Source organism: Xylocopa sonorina, chromosome 6 (genome assembly GCF_050948175.1).
Source record: "Xylocopa sonorina isolate GNS202 chromosome 6, iyXylSono1_principal, whole genome shotgun sequence".
Classification (NCBI taxonomy): domain Eukaryota; kingdom Metazoa; phylum Arthropoda; class Insecta; order Hymenoptera; family Apidae; genus Xylocopa; species Xylocopa sonorina.
The window spans coordinates 2,928,154-2,946,990 of NC_135198.1; the positions used below are offsets into that span (position 1 = coordinate 2,928,154).

At 47.2% G+C, this 18,837-nt stretch overlaps 2 protein-coding genes across 2 annotated transcripts in view; one reads left to right on the forward strand and one right to left on the reverse strand.

The window, feature by feature from the left end:
• 5-ht2b (5-hydroxytryptamine receptor 2B) overlaps positions 1-18,837 on the forward strand; it is a 74,709-nt gene that overhangs the window by 55,079 nt on the left and 793 nt on the right. Inside the window, exons 3-5 of the mRNA XM_076896743.1 lie at positions 5,242-5,458; positions 11,224-11,554; positions 17,984-18,507. Coding sequence (XP_076752858.1) covers positions 5,242-5,458; positions 11,224-11,554; positions 17,984-18,507 — 1,072 coding nt within the window. The remainder of the gene's footprint in view (positions 1-5,241; positions 5,459-11,223; positions 11,555-17,983; positions 18,508-18,837) is intronic.
• Positions 908-18,837, reverse strand: part of Rpn2 (Regulatory particle non-ATPase 2) — a 60,850-nt gene continuing 42,920 nt past the window's right edge. Inside the window, exons 11-14 of the mRNA XM_076896621.1 lie at positions 4,314-4,648; positions 2,708-3,060; positions 1,861-2,245; positions 908-1,226 (exon numbers count right to left, since the gene is read on the reverse strand). Coding sequence (XP_076752736.1) covers positions 1,156-1,226; positions 1,861-2,245; positions 2,708-3,060; positions 4,314-4,648 — 1,144 coding nt within the window. The 3' untranslated portion in view covers positions 908-1,155. The remainder of the gene's footprint in view (positions 1,227-1,860; positions 2,246-2,707; positions 3,061-4,313; positions 4,649-18,837) is intronic.

The following is an 18,837-nucleotide window of genomic DNA, read 5'->3' on the forward strand; positions in this document are numbered from 1 at the left end:
CGTGTACCGTCGTTTCACGGGTAAATGTCGCTTTTCTCCCGAGCAATACCCTCTATTTCGAATTCACGCGGAGTCACCAACTTAAACGAGACGTTCGTTTGTCGAACATTCCAGTTCGCAGTTCTGGATTGGGGCCACGAATGAAGGCATCCATCAATCTACGACACGTCAATATCCTATCAAAGCGAATGATATCGATAACCGAGCGAGCAGACAAACGGGAATGTTTTTTCTCTTTTCTCGCTGATTTTAATGGTGAATATGTGAAAAATGCGCATGCTACGAAATTGGACAAGACATACCATGTTTAGGACTTACCATGTTTCGTGCCTCTTGTAGCTTGATGTTCTCAGCGAAATCCTACAGATTCAATAATATAATCTTGACGATTCTCTTATCATCCATATGTTTTATTTGAATTCATCAAGACGTAATAAAGGCTCGACAGATGTTTTACAAATTGAGTAACGAAACAATCTCACGATTTCCTACAAGATATGTTTGCAATGTTTAAGTACCTGGAAAACTGAACAATCTCTGCGTGTACGTGATGCGACGCGAGCATGAAATTTTTATACTAAGAGTTAATTATATCGTGAAAGTAAATGTAAACGATTATCTGAAAAAGGATAGATTGTAAAAAATTATCTAAAGAGTAGAATTCAACAAGTAATTACTCAATCTAAAACTAAATAATTATATCAAATTTAAAAAATCACTTTGAAAAACATTTCTCTAATGTCCCACATGTGTTCACCTGGAAAACCGATATTCAACTCGAAAACAATTAAGAGATCCTGTAAACAAATCCGTAACAGAATGATCAATAAAATACTCTCCGCGCGATATCGGTTATCTTGCGTCACAAAAAATAGGTATCGATATTCCAATAAAGAACCAGCGTACGTACGTTCAGAGCAAACAATATATATTTATTAAAATTCGACGAAGCAGGGCAGCAGTTCGATGGCGAACGATATCGAGTCGCAGCTCCTCCCGTTGGCGAGGAAAACGGGATCATACGAAGATAAGAAAGGAAGTACAACTGTAGGCGTTTACTCGTACCGGAAACGAAGTGTTCTCCGTGTTGCTTCTACAGATACAGCGAGCTATTAACGTGCGTGTGGTACGTGAACGAACGTGGTCGCGGGTATTTTAATCCTCGGTGTACTCGAACGGCTCAGGCGGCTCCGCTTCCTGTTCCTCCTCGGGGTGAGGCCCGTAAGCTGTAACAGAACGACGATAATCGAACGCAACGTGACGATAACAGCTTCTGAAATAGCGAACTAAGCAAGCGCCACGGTAATTGAATAATTGGTCCCGCGTAACCGTTTCTCAAGCTGGAATTACTTTCGAGAAGGCGTGTTGGTGCAGGTGAATAGCAATTTTCAAGTTTTTCGATTGAAACGTCGAAATATTAATAATAATATCGCCGCGAATAATCGTGGAGTAAACGTGAAGCGAACGAATTTCGAATATGGAAATGTTCCTGTTGCCTCTTATTTAACTTTCCCCCCGATGTAACAAATTTAACATAAAACAAACGGTATCTTGAAATTCGTCGTTACGTTTTGGCGGCAATCGAATCGAATATACCTATCTATCCTACGATGGCATAAACGTCGACACTTTTTCCAATAGTGAAATTCATTTTGACTTGTGCTGCGTGTCGACAATTTAAATAGAGTTAAAATACTTTCGAAACTGAACATGTGATTGTTTTGTAGTACGAATTTTGATGAATTAGGTACGAAAGAAGAAAGAAAAGAAAATTGGAGCATCGACATACTAATGAACTATTATAGATTCGATGCGAGCAACGTGATGAAGTAAGGATCTTGCGAGAAATCCTCGACTTACCAGCGACGGGCTCCACCAGCTCTTCCTCCGTGTCCGACTGTACGTGTTTCACCATAACGATACCGCCAATCTGAAGGTCTTTCACGGGCACGTAATGGCTGCCCTCGACCAGCTGTATCACTTTCAGCTGCTGCCTGAGCACGCGTGCTGGATTCTGGAGGATCTCGAAATTCGGCTCGGCTTCCTTCTTCTCCTTCTCCGTCTTCTCGCCCTCCTCCTTGCCCTTCTTCTCGACCTTCTCCTTCGTTTCCTTCGCTTCCTTCGCCTCCTTCGCCTCCTTCGCTTCCTTCGCCTCCTTCGCCTCCTTCTCCTCCTTCTCCTTCTTCTTCTCCTCTTTCTCCTTGGGCGCCGCCTCGGCAACTTCTTTCGTCGTTTCCGGCGGATCCTGCGATTAAGAATTAAAACGACGGAAATGAAAGAATAGGAAGGTTTGTGCTTGGGCCAACAGCGTCGTTCATCTTGGTACGCGATCGGTCATCGTATCGCCTACGTGCCGAGAGAACGGGGCGGTTGCGGGAAGCAATGAATTGCGAGCTATCTTCAAGGGGTGTTCTTTGGGGTGTGCACGAAATTGCGTTGCGATAATGAAAGTAAAGAAACGAGAATATCTTTGAGAATTGTTGAAAATTGAGTCGCGAGAATATGTGGTTAACTCTTCGAGGAAAAATAAAGTGTTTTTTTTTTTTAACGTGATGTAAGTCCATCGCCATTCTTATTAGCTGAATAAAATCCACTGTTCCTTAGAAGAATTTCATTGGAAGCATCTAGTTGTCATTAAAAAAAATCTCAGCAAAAGATAGCAGAAGTGAATTTAAAAAATAAGACGACACGTATCATCGAAACTGACCACTTCCATCTTCTCGTGAGAGTCACGAGCGCGCCTCTCGGATTCGCGTCTACGCGCCCTGGCAGCGATGCTGAGGACAGCAGTCGTGATCTTCTCCCTTTCCTCGCGTTTCTTCTCCTCGAGGGGCGCAGGGTAGGCGTAGACGCTCGGCCTGGCGTTCGAGCGGATCTCTAGCTTGGGCATCTTCAGCTGAGCGTTCAGAGCGATCAGGCAGGTCGGCGTGAAAGCGAGGGCCAGGCAGTGGGCCAACGGGAACCAGTACCAGTATTGGGTGAACACCAGGGCGCCAACCACCGCTAGCATGTTCGTGTGGCCTGTTCTCGATTGCAGCGACACTGTCACGTTACGACCACCTGGAATCATTGTCGTAACATCGTCGATATAATAAAACTAGAATCAGAACTTTAAGCGATTCTCGTTATTTGATTAGTAGCCGTTAATTTTTCGCTCTAGAAATTAATTTATTGGTTAAACGTTGGAATTTATGGGGGTGGAATGTTCTGTCGGTATTTGTAATCAATTTGGAATTAGTAATCGATAGTTTATTGGTGAATGCGTTAAGTTAACTGTGAACATTGATGCCCCTAGGGGATTAATTTAATTTAGATATACCTTGCATTTGAAATATTCAAGAGCTATAACAGTGCATCGAATAATATCGAGAATAGTGAATAATAAATGGAAAGCTATTTTTGTATCTATCGTGGGTCGTTTACCTAATGAAATTTGAAACTGATTATTTATTTTAGAGCTAATCCCTCTAAATTACCCGGGGATTAATGTAATTTGATTACAGAAAATTAATGCGCGACTAAATACGCGAGTGTAATCGTCAGCTAGCAAAACAGATCTGACACGTCCACGAACATCTCAAAGGGAGACCGCCAACTTCCGGTCAACCCCTTCGACAACGCCTTCGGGCAAATAATGGCGGCGTTACAAGACCGATAAACATCCAACGTTTCGAGGAGCTTCGATTTCGCTATTTCCTGCAGCGCGAGAGGACAAACTCTGCAATAAGGACCTTTGATCGGCGATCCGTATTATGTTTCCGCGCGAAGGAGAAGCTTATCGGGTGTCGTTAATCCTTTGCGGGAGAAAACTGCTGAAATCGACGCCGCAGTGCGGCGAAAATTTCCACGCTTTCTGCAACTCAACTGCATTATCGCGTATTTTAAATTCTATTTCGCTTAACACTCCCCTCTTTTTCATCGATAACCCCTTATCCACACCATCCACCGATAATTCTAACCTACCTCCGTTGTTAAAACTGCCTACAATCACAGTCGAACAAGAACATAAACATTACGAAACTAAAATTCATCCGACGTCTAATCGATAAGGAGTCGAAACACCAATATCGAATAAACTTCGCGTCTCCGAAGTGTACGCTCACTTCTGGCCCCGTCTTCCTCGACTCAAACGTAAACTAAAATTAGAGCAGAAGTGGTGTACATCCAGAGAGAAAGGAGAACGGTTACGATAAAACGTGTTAGAGTATCATCCCTCCGGGACGAGACGCTACATAACACTCTACGTCGCGCTTCGAGGCGGCCATCTTATCGAAGGGGTTGAAAGGATCGTGGTACTCGAAGGGCTCGCTCACCAGCGTCGATGATGCCCTGCGCAAGAATCGCGCCGAACTTCGCCATCACGTCCTCGTGCTTGTCCACGACGACCTTCGCGTAGAGCGCCCGGAAGTCCTTCACGCGCGGGCACGTCGCCTCCGTTTGCTGGATCAGGATCATCGCTGAGGCGATCAGGGCGCCCTGACGTACGAAGTGGACAGAGTCGTTGGTCATAGGATCCAACAAAGCTATGGCCTCCTTCAAACCGGTACCAGCGCAAGCGATCCCCAGTGCCATCGCCGCGCCGTATCTCACGTGCGGGTTGTAGCTCTCTGCGAGCAAGGATACTACGCTGGGACACTGTTCCGGGGTCCTGGAACAAATAACGAGCCGTTCTGTTAGAGGGTCGTCCTATATTTATGCCGTTAACGATGCGTGTTATTCGTATTCAGAGCCTGCGAGAGAAACTGAATATAAATGTGGCGACTACGGTGGTCGCCTTTGCACCTTGTGGCGCAGGGCGGAAGAAAATACTTGGCCCCCGAAGCGAAGAGACTGGAGACATTAAACATATGTTTGACTCCAAACTTTCTCTTCGTCCTCGAGGGTTAAGGACGTTCTTCGCGAACATGTCCCCTCCTTTTCGACATCGAAACGAGGGGGCGAAAATACATATAGTGCGAGGGAAAGGAGCCCTCAAGAGTTAGTTAAGAATCGAGCAGCATAGTGCCGATACACAGAGCAAGTATACAGCTTGTTATCTGTTAAAATAAATTATTTGTTTTGTTTTGTTATCGCGAACAATTATTATTCAACCTCACCCACGTAGGTTTTTCAAATATATATAACAATTTCTTAACTGAGTAGGAGAAAGTATTAAGCACCAAGAAACACATGTGTACACTCGGAAAAATCTTGTCGAATTTCGCAGGATATATAATTTCTCTGTCTGGTGTATTGTTTCAGGAGGACGACTCGGTGCTGGTGGACGGCGCGTGCCAAATACCCGACCCGCTGTACAAGCTGATAGGCAGCATAATTTGCTTTTACATACCGCTGGGGGTGATGCTGCTTACGTACGCGTTGACAGTCAGGCTGCTGGCGGAGCAGCAGCAGAATATAGGGGGAACCGCGGGGTGGTCCTCCGGATGGCTGGGTGGCCCGCAGGGCCCACCCTCGGGAGGTTAGTGTATTATCAGGTACACTGACCCGCTACTCATCCGAACGCGTCTATCTCGCATCTATCTTCGATTCATCCCTCATCCCCTATCGATCTGTGTCTCTGGTTCTCGCGTTTCTCCGCGCATACTCTTTACTTTCTCTGGTGTACACGTTTTACAAAACGATATAAAACTAGAGTCACGACGATTTCAATTTTCTATCTGAAAGAGGAATCCGCATTTTCTCGAAATCGAGGAATGTAATAACAAATTTCTCGATAGAAACTAAATCGAATAGTAGAAAAATTCGAACGACGCGCGAATTGGAACGAACGCCTCGCTACGAGAGGAGAGTTCAGTAATTTACTCGGAGGTATATTACGAAGACGTCGAAACGGGAGTCGAAGAACGGTACAAAGAAGAGACGGCGGCGTAAGATCGCGGGAGGGAAGTTTTCACAAAGCTCGAGCCCTTCGTGCTCGGCGAGCATAGAATTCCTCTATTTCAAGCGAAGTTCCGCGTCGCTCGCGCTTTATTTAAACCCGTCGCTGGCGCGCGCGGACCTTAAAGGCAGCCACCCCGTAATTATTTGTTTCGAAAGCGTAGCAACGGATCGAACAACGCGAACGAGGAGGAAGTTTTAATGCCCGCGTGAGGTGGCCGTTCACGTACACCCGCCTCTCGCTTACCGTTAAATCGTTATTTAGTGGAAGCTCGCTGAGAGTGTGCCTCCCGGCGTTATTGATTTCCAAACCGTATCGAATCGATCGACCACACGGAGGAGCGGTTGTTTCTAACGTGTTGCGCGCGGACGAGAAGACGCCAGGGTCCCTGTAATCCGCTCGCTTTTGTGAGCCAGCTGTTTACGAGAGCCGCTTAACATTCTCCGGGGTGTTTCGTCTCTAAAAGAAAACGGTCGTTTTGAAATTACTCTCGTAAAGATCCGGAAGATCGATGCGCTCTTCAACATTTTACTCTGGTGAAACTGAATACGCGCGAACGACATGAACGCTTCGCTCTTTTTTACTTTCGTCTGATTATAAAAAAAAATAAAAAAGAAAGGGTTAATCGATTCAATGTTAGAGAAGAAACAGAGAAGAGAAGACAAGGGACGATAAAAATGTTGCTAGAGCGAAATTTACTGTACACAGTCGGTTCTGATGGTCTGAAGTGCGCGAACATTTGGACGTGGACGCGCGGTGAATAAAATAACAATGGCGATTCGGATACCGCGGATGCATCGAAATTATTCCCAGGAGGGCTGCTCCATCGATTCTATTCCATTTCACGGTCCCTCGTGCCGGCGAGTTATCATTCGCCTAACAAGTCTGCGATGTTTCCACCCTCGGAGACGGACGATCCGCAATTTATCATAATTCCTCACCGCGAATTACTTCTGTCAACATTTTTCTTCCGTGTCTCCCCGCCGTCCGTCCGTCGAGTCATTAAGGGGGCTTAATAGAGTACCTGGAATGGACTCGTATCGATTAATCGCGAGACCACGAGAGGCGAGATTAGCGTTATCGTTCTTAACTTCAATTATACAATTGAAATTCTGCCGATCGAATCGACGCGTGCAATCTGCTCGTGCTAATTGGAAAAAAATGAATGAACGAGTAATTAGAATTAATAAGTAAACGGTGAAGAACAGCGCGCGTGTATTTGCACTCTGAAAGAGACGATGATCTTAATTTATGAAAAATGCTGTTCTATTTTTTTTGTTTTTCATAGAATTATTATTAGCTGAGAAATAACGTTTCGTTTATCCCGGCTAAACGCTATCGATGTTCCACCTAATGTCTTTTTAACTCCACGTTCCGTTCCCGTTCCTTTTGTCCGGCTGGCTAGAATTATCTGCGCGACGCAACCAACTTCTCCCCAGTGACGTAACGCGAAAGAATGAAATGCCAAAGTTACTTCGCAGCATTGTCTCGCGAGCGCCACGCTTTTTCGCGCCCTTATCGTCCGGGTGTAAAAATTAACAAAGCGAGTTATCAGCCGTTCTATTTTTTACACCGTTCTATTTCTCACGGGCGAGACAAAACCGATGTAACTTCACAATTGCGAGAGTAACATTTACTCTCAAGAGTTGCTGTTTCAACGAAGCACGGTCGATCGCGAAGAAAATTATCTGTGTAACGTAAAATCGCGAGTATCCAATTCGTCTTGTCGAGATGTCAACGAATTTAGATAGAAAAACGAAGAAGAAAAGTAGTAAAAAAAAAGGAAAAGAGAAGCGGAAAGGCGAGACGATAAAATCTCGATCGATTTCGTCCTCCGAGTGGATCAAAGTCGACGCGAACAACAACATTTCGGTGGCGGCTGAGACGATTTTTAATCAAAGCCAGAGGGAATCGAATGGAACGTAAACGCGAACAGCCTCTACTCTGGTTCGTGTCTGTCGAACGGGAGCCAGGCGAGGGAAGGTATTACAGGGAATTTCGGTGTAATCTGGCAACGTTCCCCAGCCTTTGCCTCGGCCCGATTCGGCGGAGATTGCGATTAAGAGTTCTATATAGATTGACCGACCCTCTTTGTTCGACGGTGCGGCCTCCTCGAGAAAAGAAATTGATCCCCTTTCCGGGCTTCGAGCCCCAAACCAAGTCACTCCGCTCCGCGGAGAGCCAAGAAAAATCGACTATCCGACACCACCTACTAATTATCGTCCGCGTTGCGTCGAAACCCTCGACGTACAAAATTCCGCTTCCTCTATATCGAACAATCGCTTCCGATTCTGCAACGAAGCGGTTACGAGGTAAATCGAGAGGATTTTTCAAGACCACAAAGAAGATGCAAGTTTTTATTTAAAATTCCACGTTTGCGCGTTTGAAATTCTTTTCAGAACTACTTTCGAGAGATATCGAAAAACCTGTTATATTTTTATAGTTAATTTTATAGTTATTTACAATTTTCCAAGAGCTTCCAACGCGAAGTAACGCGACGAACGAAGTAAAAATTGGCAAAGTCTGGGCAGAAATTGCAAAGAACGGTGGGCGAGCAACCGAAAGAAACCTGTTATATTTTTATAGTTAATTTGTAATTATTTACAATTTACCAAGAGCTTCCAACGCAAAGTAAAAGCGACAATGCGGCAAACGAAGTAAAAATTGGCAAAGTCTGGACAGAGATTGCAAAGGACGGCGGGCGAACAACCGCGGGCCAATATGGCGGCGAACTGGGCCGCGAAACGACGCCTCCTTCGACACGAAGATTTACATCGGCCAATTTAACTTGCAAATCGATCGGCCGTGTTTCGCGACCGCGCGCCAAAATTGCAAGACAGAGGGGACCAACGGTACTAAGAAGTGTCGGGAACAGGTTGCGTTATGTATATTTGCAGCTACTACCGGTACTACCGGTTGATTAACACCGATAAATAACCTCGTTCGACGTATCGAAAGCAGATTTTCCCATTCAAAGCCGCTTATTCCTTGTCGTTGCTTTAATTTATATCGCTGTACACCTTGTCGCGCTCGACGCATCGTCGTTGCACAGCGAACCCTTGACAACTGCAACTCGGGACACTTGACGTTCGAATATCGATGTTTAAAATTGCGGTACAATTTCTTCAGAAATTTTCAACGACTCTGTCACGACTTTCGCGACGCTAGAGTCGCCTTAAAAATGTATACGGTTTTTTCAATCGAACGTAGGAAATTAACTGTCAAGCCTTATTTCACACTGTACGGGTCCGGGACTCTCGAAGCCCTATAGATTCCTGGCTATATCGAGCGCAATGAATGACAAGGCTCGCCTGAAATACATAATCGGTAGAATTGGTATTTTCGAACGGAATGAATGCTGAATTTGAGGAATCTATTAACGTAGAGCGATCGATACTTCAGTCCTGGGCTATCAAACGTGTTGTGTGTCAACCGATCGTGTCCAAACACTCTCGATCTATTGGAAAATATTGCTAAACTTTTCGGAAAAAGTAAGATCCTTCAACTTAAAAAACATAAAAAAATGATAGGTTCACTTGCTATCGTCTCAGCTACTTCTGTGGATTTTACAAAATTTACGAGAGTTAGCGCGCGTAAAAGAATTTTAATTTAACCATACAGCGTTTGCAGAACGCGCGAAATTGCCGAATAAATTTTGTAACGCGTAGCTGCACACGCGTGTATCTTATCACACGCGGCCATTAATTCTGTATCAAGTAGTTTGCAATTCGAACAAGGCGGGATGTTCGTTACATCGAAATGCACGGACGCCACGGCATCATAAGCGATTAAACAAGACATTTCGAGGAATTACGATTCCGGGCAATAACATGCAGATTGCAGGGTGCACTCGCGAGCACAGTGGAAACATCTTCCTCCGGAGGAGGAAAGGCGAGGAAACTGAAACGCGTGATTCGCTGAATTGCTCGATTGCCTGAAATTTGCCCATGATTTATCGCGACCATAATTCCCCGTAATCCGTTCAGCTAGCTTTTTATCGCTGATCGAGGCACGATGGGAACTCCGCCCCCATTTGTGTCTCTGATCGTAGCCAACTAGCTGTAACTGCGATCAATTTCACGATCGTTTTCCGTGACTCCATCGCGATCAGTGTTTTCTTATCGTTTCACAAACTTATATTGGACGAACTTTGTACGTAAAAAAATTCTACAGGCCATCTCGATTCAACAAAAATCAAACTCTGCACAGTTTTCCACGAAGAATTCTTCCACGAAGACTCGTCGGTTCTCCAAGTACGAAGCTGAACGTCCACACAACTATCCAAATCCCAATATGAAACAACCCTCGCGAAACGAAACTGTTATTCTACGAGGGCACACTGTGCGCATAGTATTTAAAGCTGAACTATGCGCAACAATTCGACGTTCATCGCGGAAACCAGGGCATATCCAACAGCCATCCGAAACCGACTAAACCCCCACGAGGCCGACTATTATTCCGCGAAAACTCTGCTCCTATTATTCGAACAATCCCACAAACTCCATATACGTGGCCACGGAAGACCGCGCGGGACCAAAATCATTCGTCTCGCTGGTACAATATGCCAGCGCGTTCGATCGACGTGCAACGGACGAAGGATTAAAAACGAGCGGCCGATCAGTCGATTAGGGTGGCTCGCGGGACACTTTTTTCCTCTCCCGGCACCCAGCGACGCCCATCCCTCGGCGACGATAAGAAATCTCGCGGCGGTGTCGTCGCTAGGGGCATGCAAATCGCGGCCCATTATGCAAAAGTCCCGGACGTGACACGGTATGCTAAAAAGGACGCTTTCGAATAATCGTTCGGCGAAATTAATCAATAGGGGGAGACGGAGGATGCGGAAGGGGCGGTGCGCCCGCGGGCATAAATCAACCGGCCCAGAAACGAAACCAGTGTTACTCTGTTCCTTGCTTTCTGCCCTCGTAACCCGCCGTGTAATTGAAATCCCATTTTCTCCCGCGAGAAAAAAGGGTTCGCGTTCCCTGAAGTTGTTTTTTTTTTTAAACCGGGTTGTAATAATTGCTTTGCATCCTGGGATTGTTTGGTTGGGCTCTTTAGAGCTTTCATATTCGCAACGCGATGAATCTATCGATCCTTAATAATTACTATCGCAGCACAGAACCAGCGATTCTCTTCGAATTCGACAAAATAAGAGATGCACCAGAGTTTCAATTCCTCCCCAGTTTCCGTCCTACAAATTCGAATCGACTCTCAACTTTTGCCCCGCGAATACGAACGAACTTTCGTCTACCTAAAAACTCTCAACTGACACTCTCAACTGTTTATACCTCAGAAGCATAGTAAGAAGATAACAGTAAGAATTGTTGATCGAAAAAATGTTTCAGGTCTGGACAGACGTGGCACGTGGAAGAAGTTTCTGCTGAGCAAAAGCTCAGCGGGTAGCGGCGGGACGCCGCAGCACACTTCCGGCACATCGACGGACACCGAGCTGACCACGCTGGACACGCACGAGCTCTGGATACCGGAAAGCGAGCCACCGCCATCCGCGATGTCCGCGCTCCACGCGTTTGGCGCCGAGATGCTGAAATTGTCGCGTGGCCTCGAGGGCATCGCCAGTCCTGGCAGTTCTACCCCCATGGGCACACCCAGGTCCACGCCTCAGCACTCGGTCCAGCAACACCAACAGCAGTCGCATCGATGCAGCTTTCGTCACGGGTAAGGGGATTTCTGGTAATTGAATCGGCGACGTTCGCGTGGGATCTGTGTAACGACCGTTCGGATCGAGGCGAGAGGAACGAAAGGAAAAGAGAAGAGGGAAGGAGAACGTTTCGTTCCGTGTCTGCTGGTGAACTTGGGAGTCGGTTAGCAGATACGTGCAATAAACGAGGGGTAGCGCAGTCGGGTTAGAAAGTTATTACGTAGGAATTGAAAGGTCAAGTGGGAAATTGCGGGCAACTGTTCGTGCTTTCAGTGGCGAGTAGGAGGATCGTAACATGTTGATTCCTCCGGTTTCCGGAGAGCGACTTAGACGGCGGAGGAGGATGAAAGTTGCGACGAGGAGAGGGTGATTTTTAGTCGAGCGTCAGTTTATACTGGTAGGATTAAGGTCTCGTTGTCAGAGTGGGTTGTAAGCTCGATTATTCTCGTGTTTTTCAACTGGCATATCGCCAGGGAACAGTTTCGGCTTCGTTACAAAGTGCTCGCCCTTAGTTACGATTCAGGGCATCCTCCTTACCATAATCGAAGGAATTACTCTCGCTTTAAGTGCCGCTCGAGAAATCCAATTTCCCGCGATCCCCGCCGCCAATCAACTTCCTCAATGAAAAATGTCAAAAGTTCGGGAACAAAGTCCCACCCGGGGAAGTTCATATTACGCTCGCGAGAGGAAACTTCCGCGGCGTCTAACTACTTCGAACGGCTCGATACTCCCCGAACAACAATCTATCTCTCGCCCTCCATTCTCTTTCGCGGAGATATGTAAAAAGACAAAGGGGGGCTGCTACTTTTTATTCAAATTATTCAACTTTCACAAGTGCTGTTGCTAACTACGTACCGAACTCCGGTTCAACTTTGCTCCGCTCCGCTCCGCGCGCGAAATGCAATTTTAAATCCAGTCCTCGCAAGAAGAGCTGCGTGCGGAGAAGAGAGTCCTTCGCGAAGTTAAAAACGATTACTCTTCAGAATCGCGTGGTGAAAAAAAGAATGTAGCGAGGGACAAATGGATTCGTGGACGACCTAGAAATCTTTGACAGATTTATCGTGTTTAGCCGAGTGACGTTCATACGCGAACGGAACGCGAGCCTTATCGAGCAGACACTGTCACTCGGATTCCATCGGGGACACGAAAATTCAGCGAGTCGCGGCGGCAGATAAAATATCAAACGCTGATCCCAACGCGACGGATGCCGATCCCAGCCCCCAAGCAAAGCTGCGCAACAACTGCCAACGCTGCGTTTGGAGTATGGCACCCTGCGGAGGGTCCATCGAACGCGCCGGATTTATGACAGCCCTCGAATATATTCTCTATTCTCGCCGACTTGCGCCGCGCATTTTCGCCACTCTGATTCTCCGGGAAATTGGCTACGACGACGCTTCGACGCCTAGAATGGAAGCCAGTTTCATTCGACGATCCTCGAGATGTTCGCGATGCGACTCGATAAGGTGGCCTTGGGAATTGAGTGTGGCACGCCCCTTCGAACTCGATCGAGCTTCCCTTTTTTTCAGTTTGTCGACGTTTGTCTTGGTGAATTGTAAATTCACGAGGCGATTGTTTCTACAGCTCCATTTTTTATTACTTCGAGCTTTGTTGAAGAAACTTCCAATTTTGCGCCACGAGCAATTTAAACAAAAAAAAATATCGAACATCCAATAAATCATCGAACGAACGTTCGTCAGAAGATACCACGAAATTTGGAAACAATGGTCGTTCCTCGCGATGTCGGATGTCTTCCGGTGCAGACAGGGGTGCCACGAGTCAGCGGTTCTAACGAAGACACGGCGACAAGCTTGTTCGATTTCTGGACGCGGCTCACCGGAAGTGGCGTCGTTCCGGATCGTTACACCGGCGCTGGCGGTGCCGTTCCGATTCCTAAGTTCGACGTCCCTCGATCAACCCCTGACGACACGTAAGTGGCGGCGGAGTTCTTCGTGGCGAACGGAACGTTATTCCGGTCACGGAGATTGGCTATTCGTTACCGAGGACCCGGGTCCTGACAACGAACCGAACGAGGGATCTGCTAGGGCTCTGCCTGCATCAAAGAAATATCGAGGGTGGAATTTGACTGCGCTCGTGAGCAATCTCTGGTGAGACATTTCGAACGGTAAATGGCGGACACTGTAAGAACAGACACTTCAGGCTGAGAACTGACTTTTTACTCGATACGAATCCTGTCTTCTGATCTTTGATGCTACTCGTTAATACGAAAGAGAATAAAACTAAATATAAGCACCAAACTACGAACTATGTTCCTCGCGATTAAACCTCGAAATTAAATAAAAGCATCGACGTATTTATGGCAGAAGAACTCGATCGTTCCCGAGGACAGCTTCCAACAGTGCTCCGTAAACGTAACGACGGATTCAGGTCAGCTTTCGGCGAGCGAAACGGTCATCGCCGTGCCATCGGGTAGTTGGACCGTCCCAGCTTCCTCCAGACTGGTCGATTAAGGATACAAAGTAACTGTCGAACGCAGCGGTGGTACCCAGCACATCTGGCCTCCTTCCTGGCACCCTCGAATAATATTGAAAGTTCGCGTCCCCTCGAGCTTCCTCGGTATGCAGACGTTAAACGTCCCTCGATGGAGTCCCGACTGCGAGACAGTTCGCTAATACTTCGCGTCAAACTGCCCTCGAAGACACTGAAATATGCCACCCCTCTACTACTGGCTACCATTGCGAACCGAAGACGTGTCCCCGCATTAATTATTACCGTCAATTGTTTGCTCAACGGGTTCTGTTGGGGAAATATTGATGCTTCGAGACGTTCAGCGGAGTAGCTTCTCGACGATGCTAAATACCGTACAAACAAATTACCATTCGATTACCGTTAACGCGCCATTTTTATCCGCGTGCAGAAATTTCCTGTTCAAATAGGAGAAAATAAATGAAGATTCAATTAACGATCGACTGGCAAACCCCAACGTTCATATTTGAACTTCGGTATCGATAGACTCGTTATAAATTTACCATCAATTAGAATCTCCGCTTTAATTGAAAAACGGGGAGAACGAAATCACTCCAAGTTGCAGACGAAGATTATTCCGATGACTCGGAGGAACTCCTCCGCAGCTTGCCGGCTCTAATTTCGCGCCTCGCGAGGCGATCGAAGCTGAGGATCCAGAGAAAGCACTCCGGCGAACGTGCTCCAGACTTCGAAAGCTCTGCGGAAGAAACGACGCGCTCAAACGGTCCACTTTCGCTTTCCCCGCTCGCTCGACGCGTGGAAACGTCTATCCGCGTAAACTTCCACCGAGTATTATTGAATCTCGTTCCAGCTTGTCCCGCGTCGTCGAAATCTGAATTGGCTACCCTTCCGTTGTTGCTCGTCTCGAGCTTGTCGCACTGAAAGAGGCGAGACTTGTTCTCGAAATTACGTTTCCACGTGTACAACAACCCAGATGTTTCTTCGTGACGGAATTCGCAATTTTTAAGAATTAACATTTATTACAGATTTAACGCTCTAACGTCGAAGTACGAAACGGACAATGAGAAAGGCGGCCATGTCGTATGGTTATCAGTTACCATTGTCAGACGTTAAACAACGGACTCGCCAGGATGCTCTCTTCATCCGGTGTTTTCACCTTATTTCGTCGGAGTTGAATCGTCCCTTTTCTCATCGCGGCACAATTTTCGCCCTATCCAGGTTTATTATTGCCGAAGCGTAACAGGGGAAATGGCGCCATTTCCCGCGAGACTCCTTTTTTTTCCCTCCTCGCAAGAGGCGGCGAGAAGAAAGGTAGGGGCGGAAAGGGTGGTTCCATTTGAGCGAAGGCTCGTTCTCACCCGGCGCGATATTCGTTCCACTGAGTTGCGCTACCAGGGATGACAAAGGGTGGTTGTTTCTGGCGATAGTACCGTATCGCCGTAAAGCGTGTAAGGGGGCTAATGTTTTCGTCGTTCCATTTGTTGGCTGCCCCTGTTACTGTTTCATAGTATGACCACTCGATCAATTACGACGATATTCTATTCTGCTTCTATTCGCAAACTTCATTACTATCGACATCACAAATGTACCAGTCAGTTAATGGAAAAAGGTTAGAAAAAATTCTCTCTGAAAATTACGAACCACTCGTTTCGGTGTTTAAACAATTATTCAGCGAGCCGAGTGTGCCGCTGTCGAAGAGAAATTCCACCGAGCGAGCGAAGGAAAAATCAGAAAGCGTCAGCCAAGTGTCGCGAGGGTGGTATGTCGCGCGACACGAAACAAAGAACGCGCTTCACCCGCGTTAATTGGATCATTGCGTCGGGGTCGCGAACAATGACACGACGGTGAAGCATCCGGGGTGACTTCCGGGGGAGGCATCGAGAAGCTTCTCTCGCAGCGAGCCGCGTACCGGCGCAAAAAGGTGGCGACCGTTTTCAGAACAATTACCGAGGTACGACGAAGTTCTTCCGAGGGCCTGCGGCCCTCAAAGGGCTGCGAAGCGACGGAGGCTGCAGCGCGAATCCTTTGTGGACGCTCGGCTAAGTGCATCCCTTTATTAGGCCGGTGGTAGCCAGTTTGTTTAAGTGCTGCGGGCCACCGACACGTTTCAAGCTTTGAACGCCGTCAGTTAAGTGCAATTTACACGGGACGCAGTTGAACCGCGCAGTGTTTAATGGATCCTCGCGCGGATAATTGATACGTTCGTTGACTCATCGCTCCGCTTCTGAATAGAAGAAGTTGCGACAGTAACAACGATTCGATCCACTTGTAACCAGAACGTACAGATTTTGATTACGTATAAACCTTGACTCGTACCTCCTCACCGAGTTATTTAATAATGCTACCGGACCGAAGATTCTTCATCGAAACCGCGCAGGTTTTTATCTCCCCCTTCGGCTAGTTCATTATTGCAAGAATTCTTCGGATAACTTCGTGGTCTTTTTCAAATTTCACAAAAGCTTCTCAGATGGGAGAAGCGTTCCACGTTAAGAAGACATCGAGGAAAAGTGGGAAGAAGGGCCGTGTATAAAGAGAAGGAAAAGGGAAGAAAAATTTCCGTGACTTTCATTTTTCTTGCTTCCTCTTTTCCCCCTCCCTCTCTTCTCTTTTGCGTTGCAGAGAATTGTCGATTTCAGGTAGCGGGAAATAGAGAAGACAGAGGAGTATTGCTATACAAATTTCAACGTTCTCGATGGTTTGCTGCGAGGGCAGCGGAGAATCGGTTCTGAATACTTTCGAAATTGAAACTCGAACGGGATATTGTTACTGAAATCGATTGTTGCCGGAGTGATCGGTGACCAGGGTCTTCCCATTCGGCCCCGACCAGCGCGGTTGATTGAAGATGCCTCGAGTGGTTGCGGAAAAATCAAAACGCGAGCGTATCCATCGCGACGGCACTTCACATTTTTCCTATCGCGTTCGCGATCGATGGATCTCGTTTCAATACCAGACGTCCCATTCGTTTCGTTGGAACACGCGTTCGCGACCGCCACAGAAGACGATGCAATTATGAGAATTATATCTTCCGCATTGAGTTCGAAGCAATGAAAAAAATTAAAGTAGATCGAAATTTAATCCGTTTCGAATCGTCATACTCTTTCGATCGTTTCGCGTACAGCTACCGGTTTCAGCTTCAACCAGTCTCGTTTAAAATAAAGCTCGGACTGTTATTTGAATTTGAACAGCTTGGACTTAAGTAACGCGGCGAGACTGATACGTTCCATTCAAATTCACTTCCAGTTGACCAGCCTCCCGATCCATTTGTAGCCTCGATCCTTTGGAACCGGCCCATCGAACTCGTTTCAACACGTGGCTCGCGTAAAAACCGGGGCTGCGCAACGTCGCTTCTGCCTTTGGCCAGCTCGCGGACAGAACAGAAAGCCGCGGGAGGCAATAATGGTTAGCTGATCCCCAATAATGGATAGAACTCGTCAAAAGTGGCTGGCGCAGCTGCGTTTCACGTATACGTGTCCGATTTATAGCGACGACGCGGCATCCATCGACCTCCCCCGCCGAGAGGCCATGTGCACACCCGCCCAGCATTTTTTCCTCCTTTTTTTCCCCCCTCGATTTACCCGATCCATTACTAAAGTTCGCGCGCGCGTGAGAGACAAAAAGGGGGGAAAAATGAGCAGTGTCTGTCCGATCTAAAAATGCACTCCCTTTCGAGAATATTTCCCGCGGTGCCTCGACGCTTCCGGTTCTATCAAAAAGTCTCCATCCATTTCTAAATCTGTACAATGCATCATCAACTAAGTACAACCAAGTCCCACGGTAAAAAATCTTTTGTTATAAAAGTATATCCACAAGTTACTTTCTCCAAATGTTCCCCCAACCTCCAGACACTCCCACCCGCGATAACCTTCGCAAATAAAAATCCAACTCCTAACTCGCATCCAAAAAGTACTCCCCAACGAAGAATAAAACTTAAACCCAGCGATATCCTTCCACAAGCCATTCGCATCTCGCAAGCACCCTGACGCGAACCTATAAAATTCCAGAAGCGGAGAAAGCGGCGGGAGCAGCGCTTCCGGCAGCAGGACGAGCCTCTCGATGCAGGAGGATCTAAGTTCCCCAACCCCGTGGAAGCATCGGCGACGAGCGTCCACGTTCAACGAGGCCCACTTGGAACGCGCTAACGAGCCAGGCTCGCCGCGCACCCCCAGGAAACGGTCCTTCAGCTTCCACGAGCAGCCAGTGTTCGCCCGTTGTTCCGTGTCCAGGAAGAACTCGTCGAACGAGGACACTGGCCAGGAGAAGACGAGCGACAAGCCAGACGAGAGCGAGCTACCCCTACCGCCGCCTTGCACTTGCCCCTACTTCGGCGAGTCGTCCAAGAGGCCGCCTCCGCAACCCTCCAGCGAGATCGTGATCGTCTCTGGCGACACCATGAAGCCCATTTCCGGGAAGAATCTGGAGGCGGCGTTTCTGGGCAGAAGCAACAGCGGCAGGATGGAGGCCAGCAGGAGTTACGAGCTGAACTCGATCGTCACTTGGAGGGGCGGCAGAAGAGGATCCAGTTTAGGTGGGCCGCTGGAAACTATTTTTTTTTTTAACGATTCGATCGTATAACTCGAAGACGAGCGAAACGTTGAATTGTAGTCGAAGCGACTCGGATGGATATTTTAGTGGCGATTTGCGCGAACGCTGGTGCTCGGTAGTTCGCTTGGAAATTTATGGAAATAGCCAAAGTTTCGCGCTGCGTTTTGACTCGGGTTTATTCAAATATTGTTATTGCGAGGTAATGCGCGTGAAACTCGGTCGCTTTTAAATGTAGGGATGTTGCACGCTTAATGGAGACTTAGTTTCATTATTTTCGTTACTCTCTATTCGTTCACTTCTATCGTATTTTCAA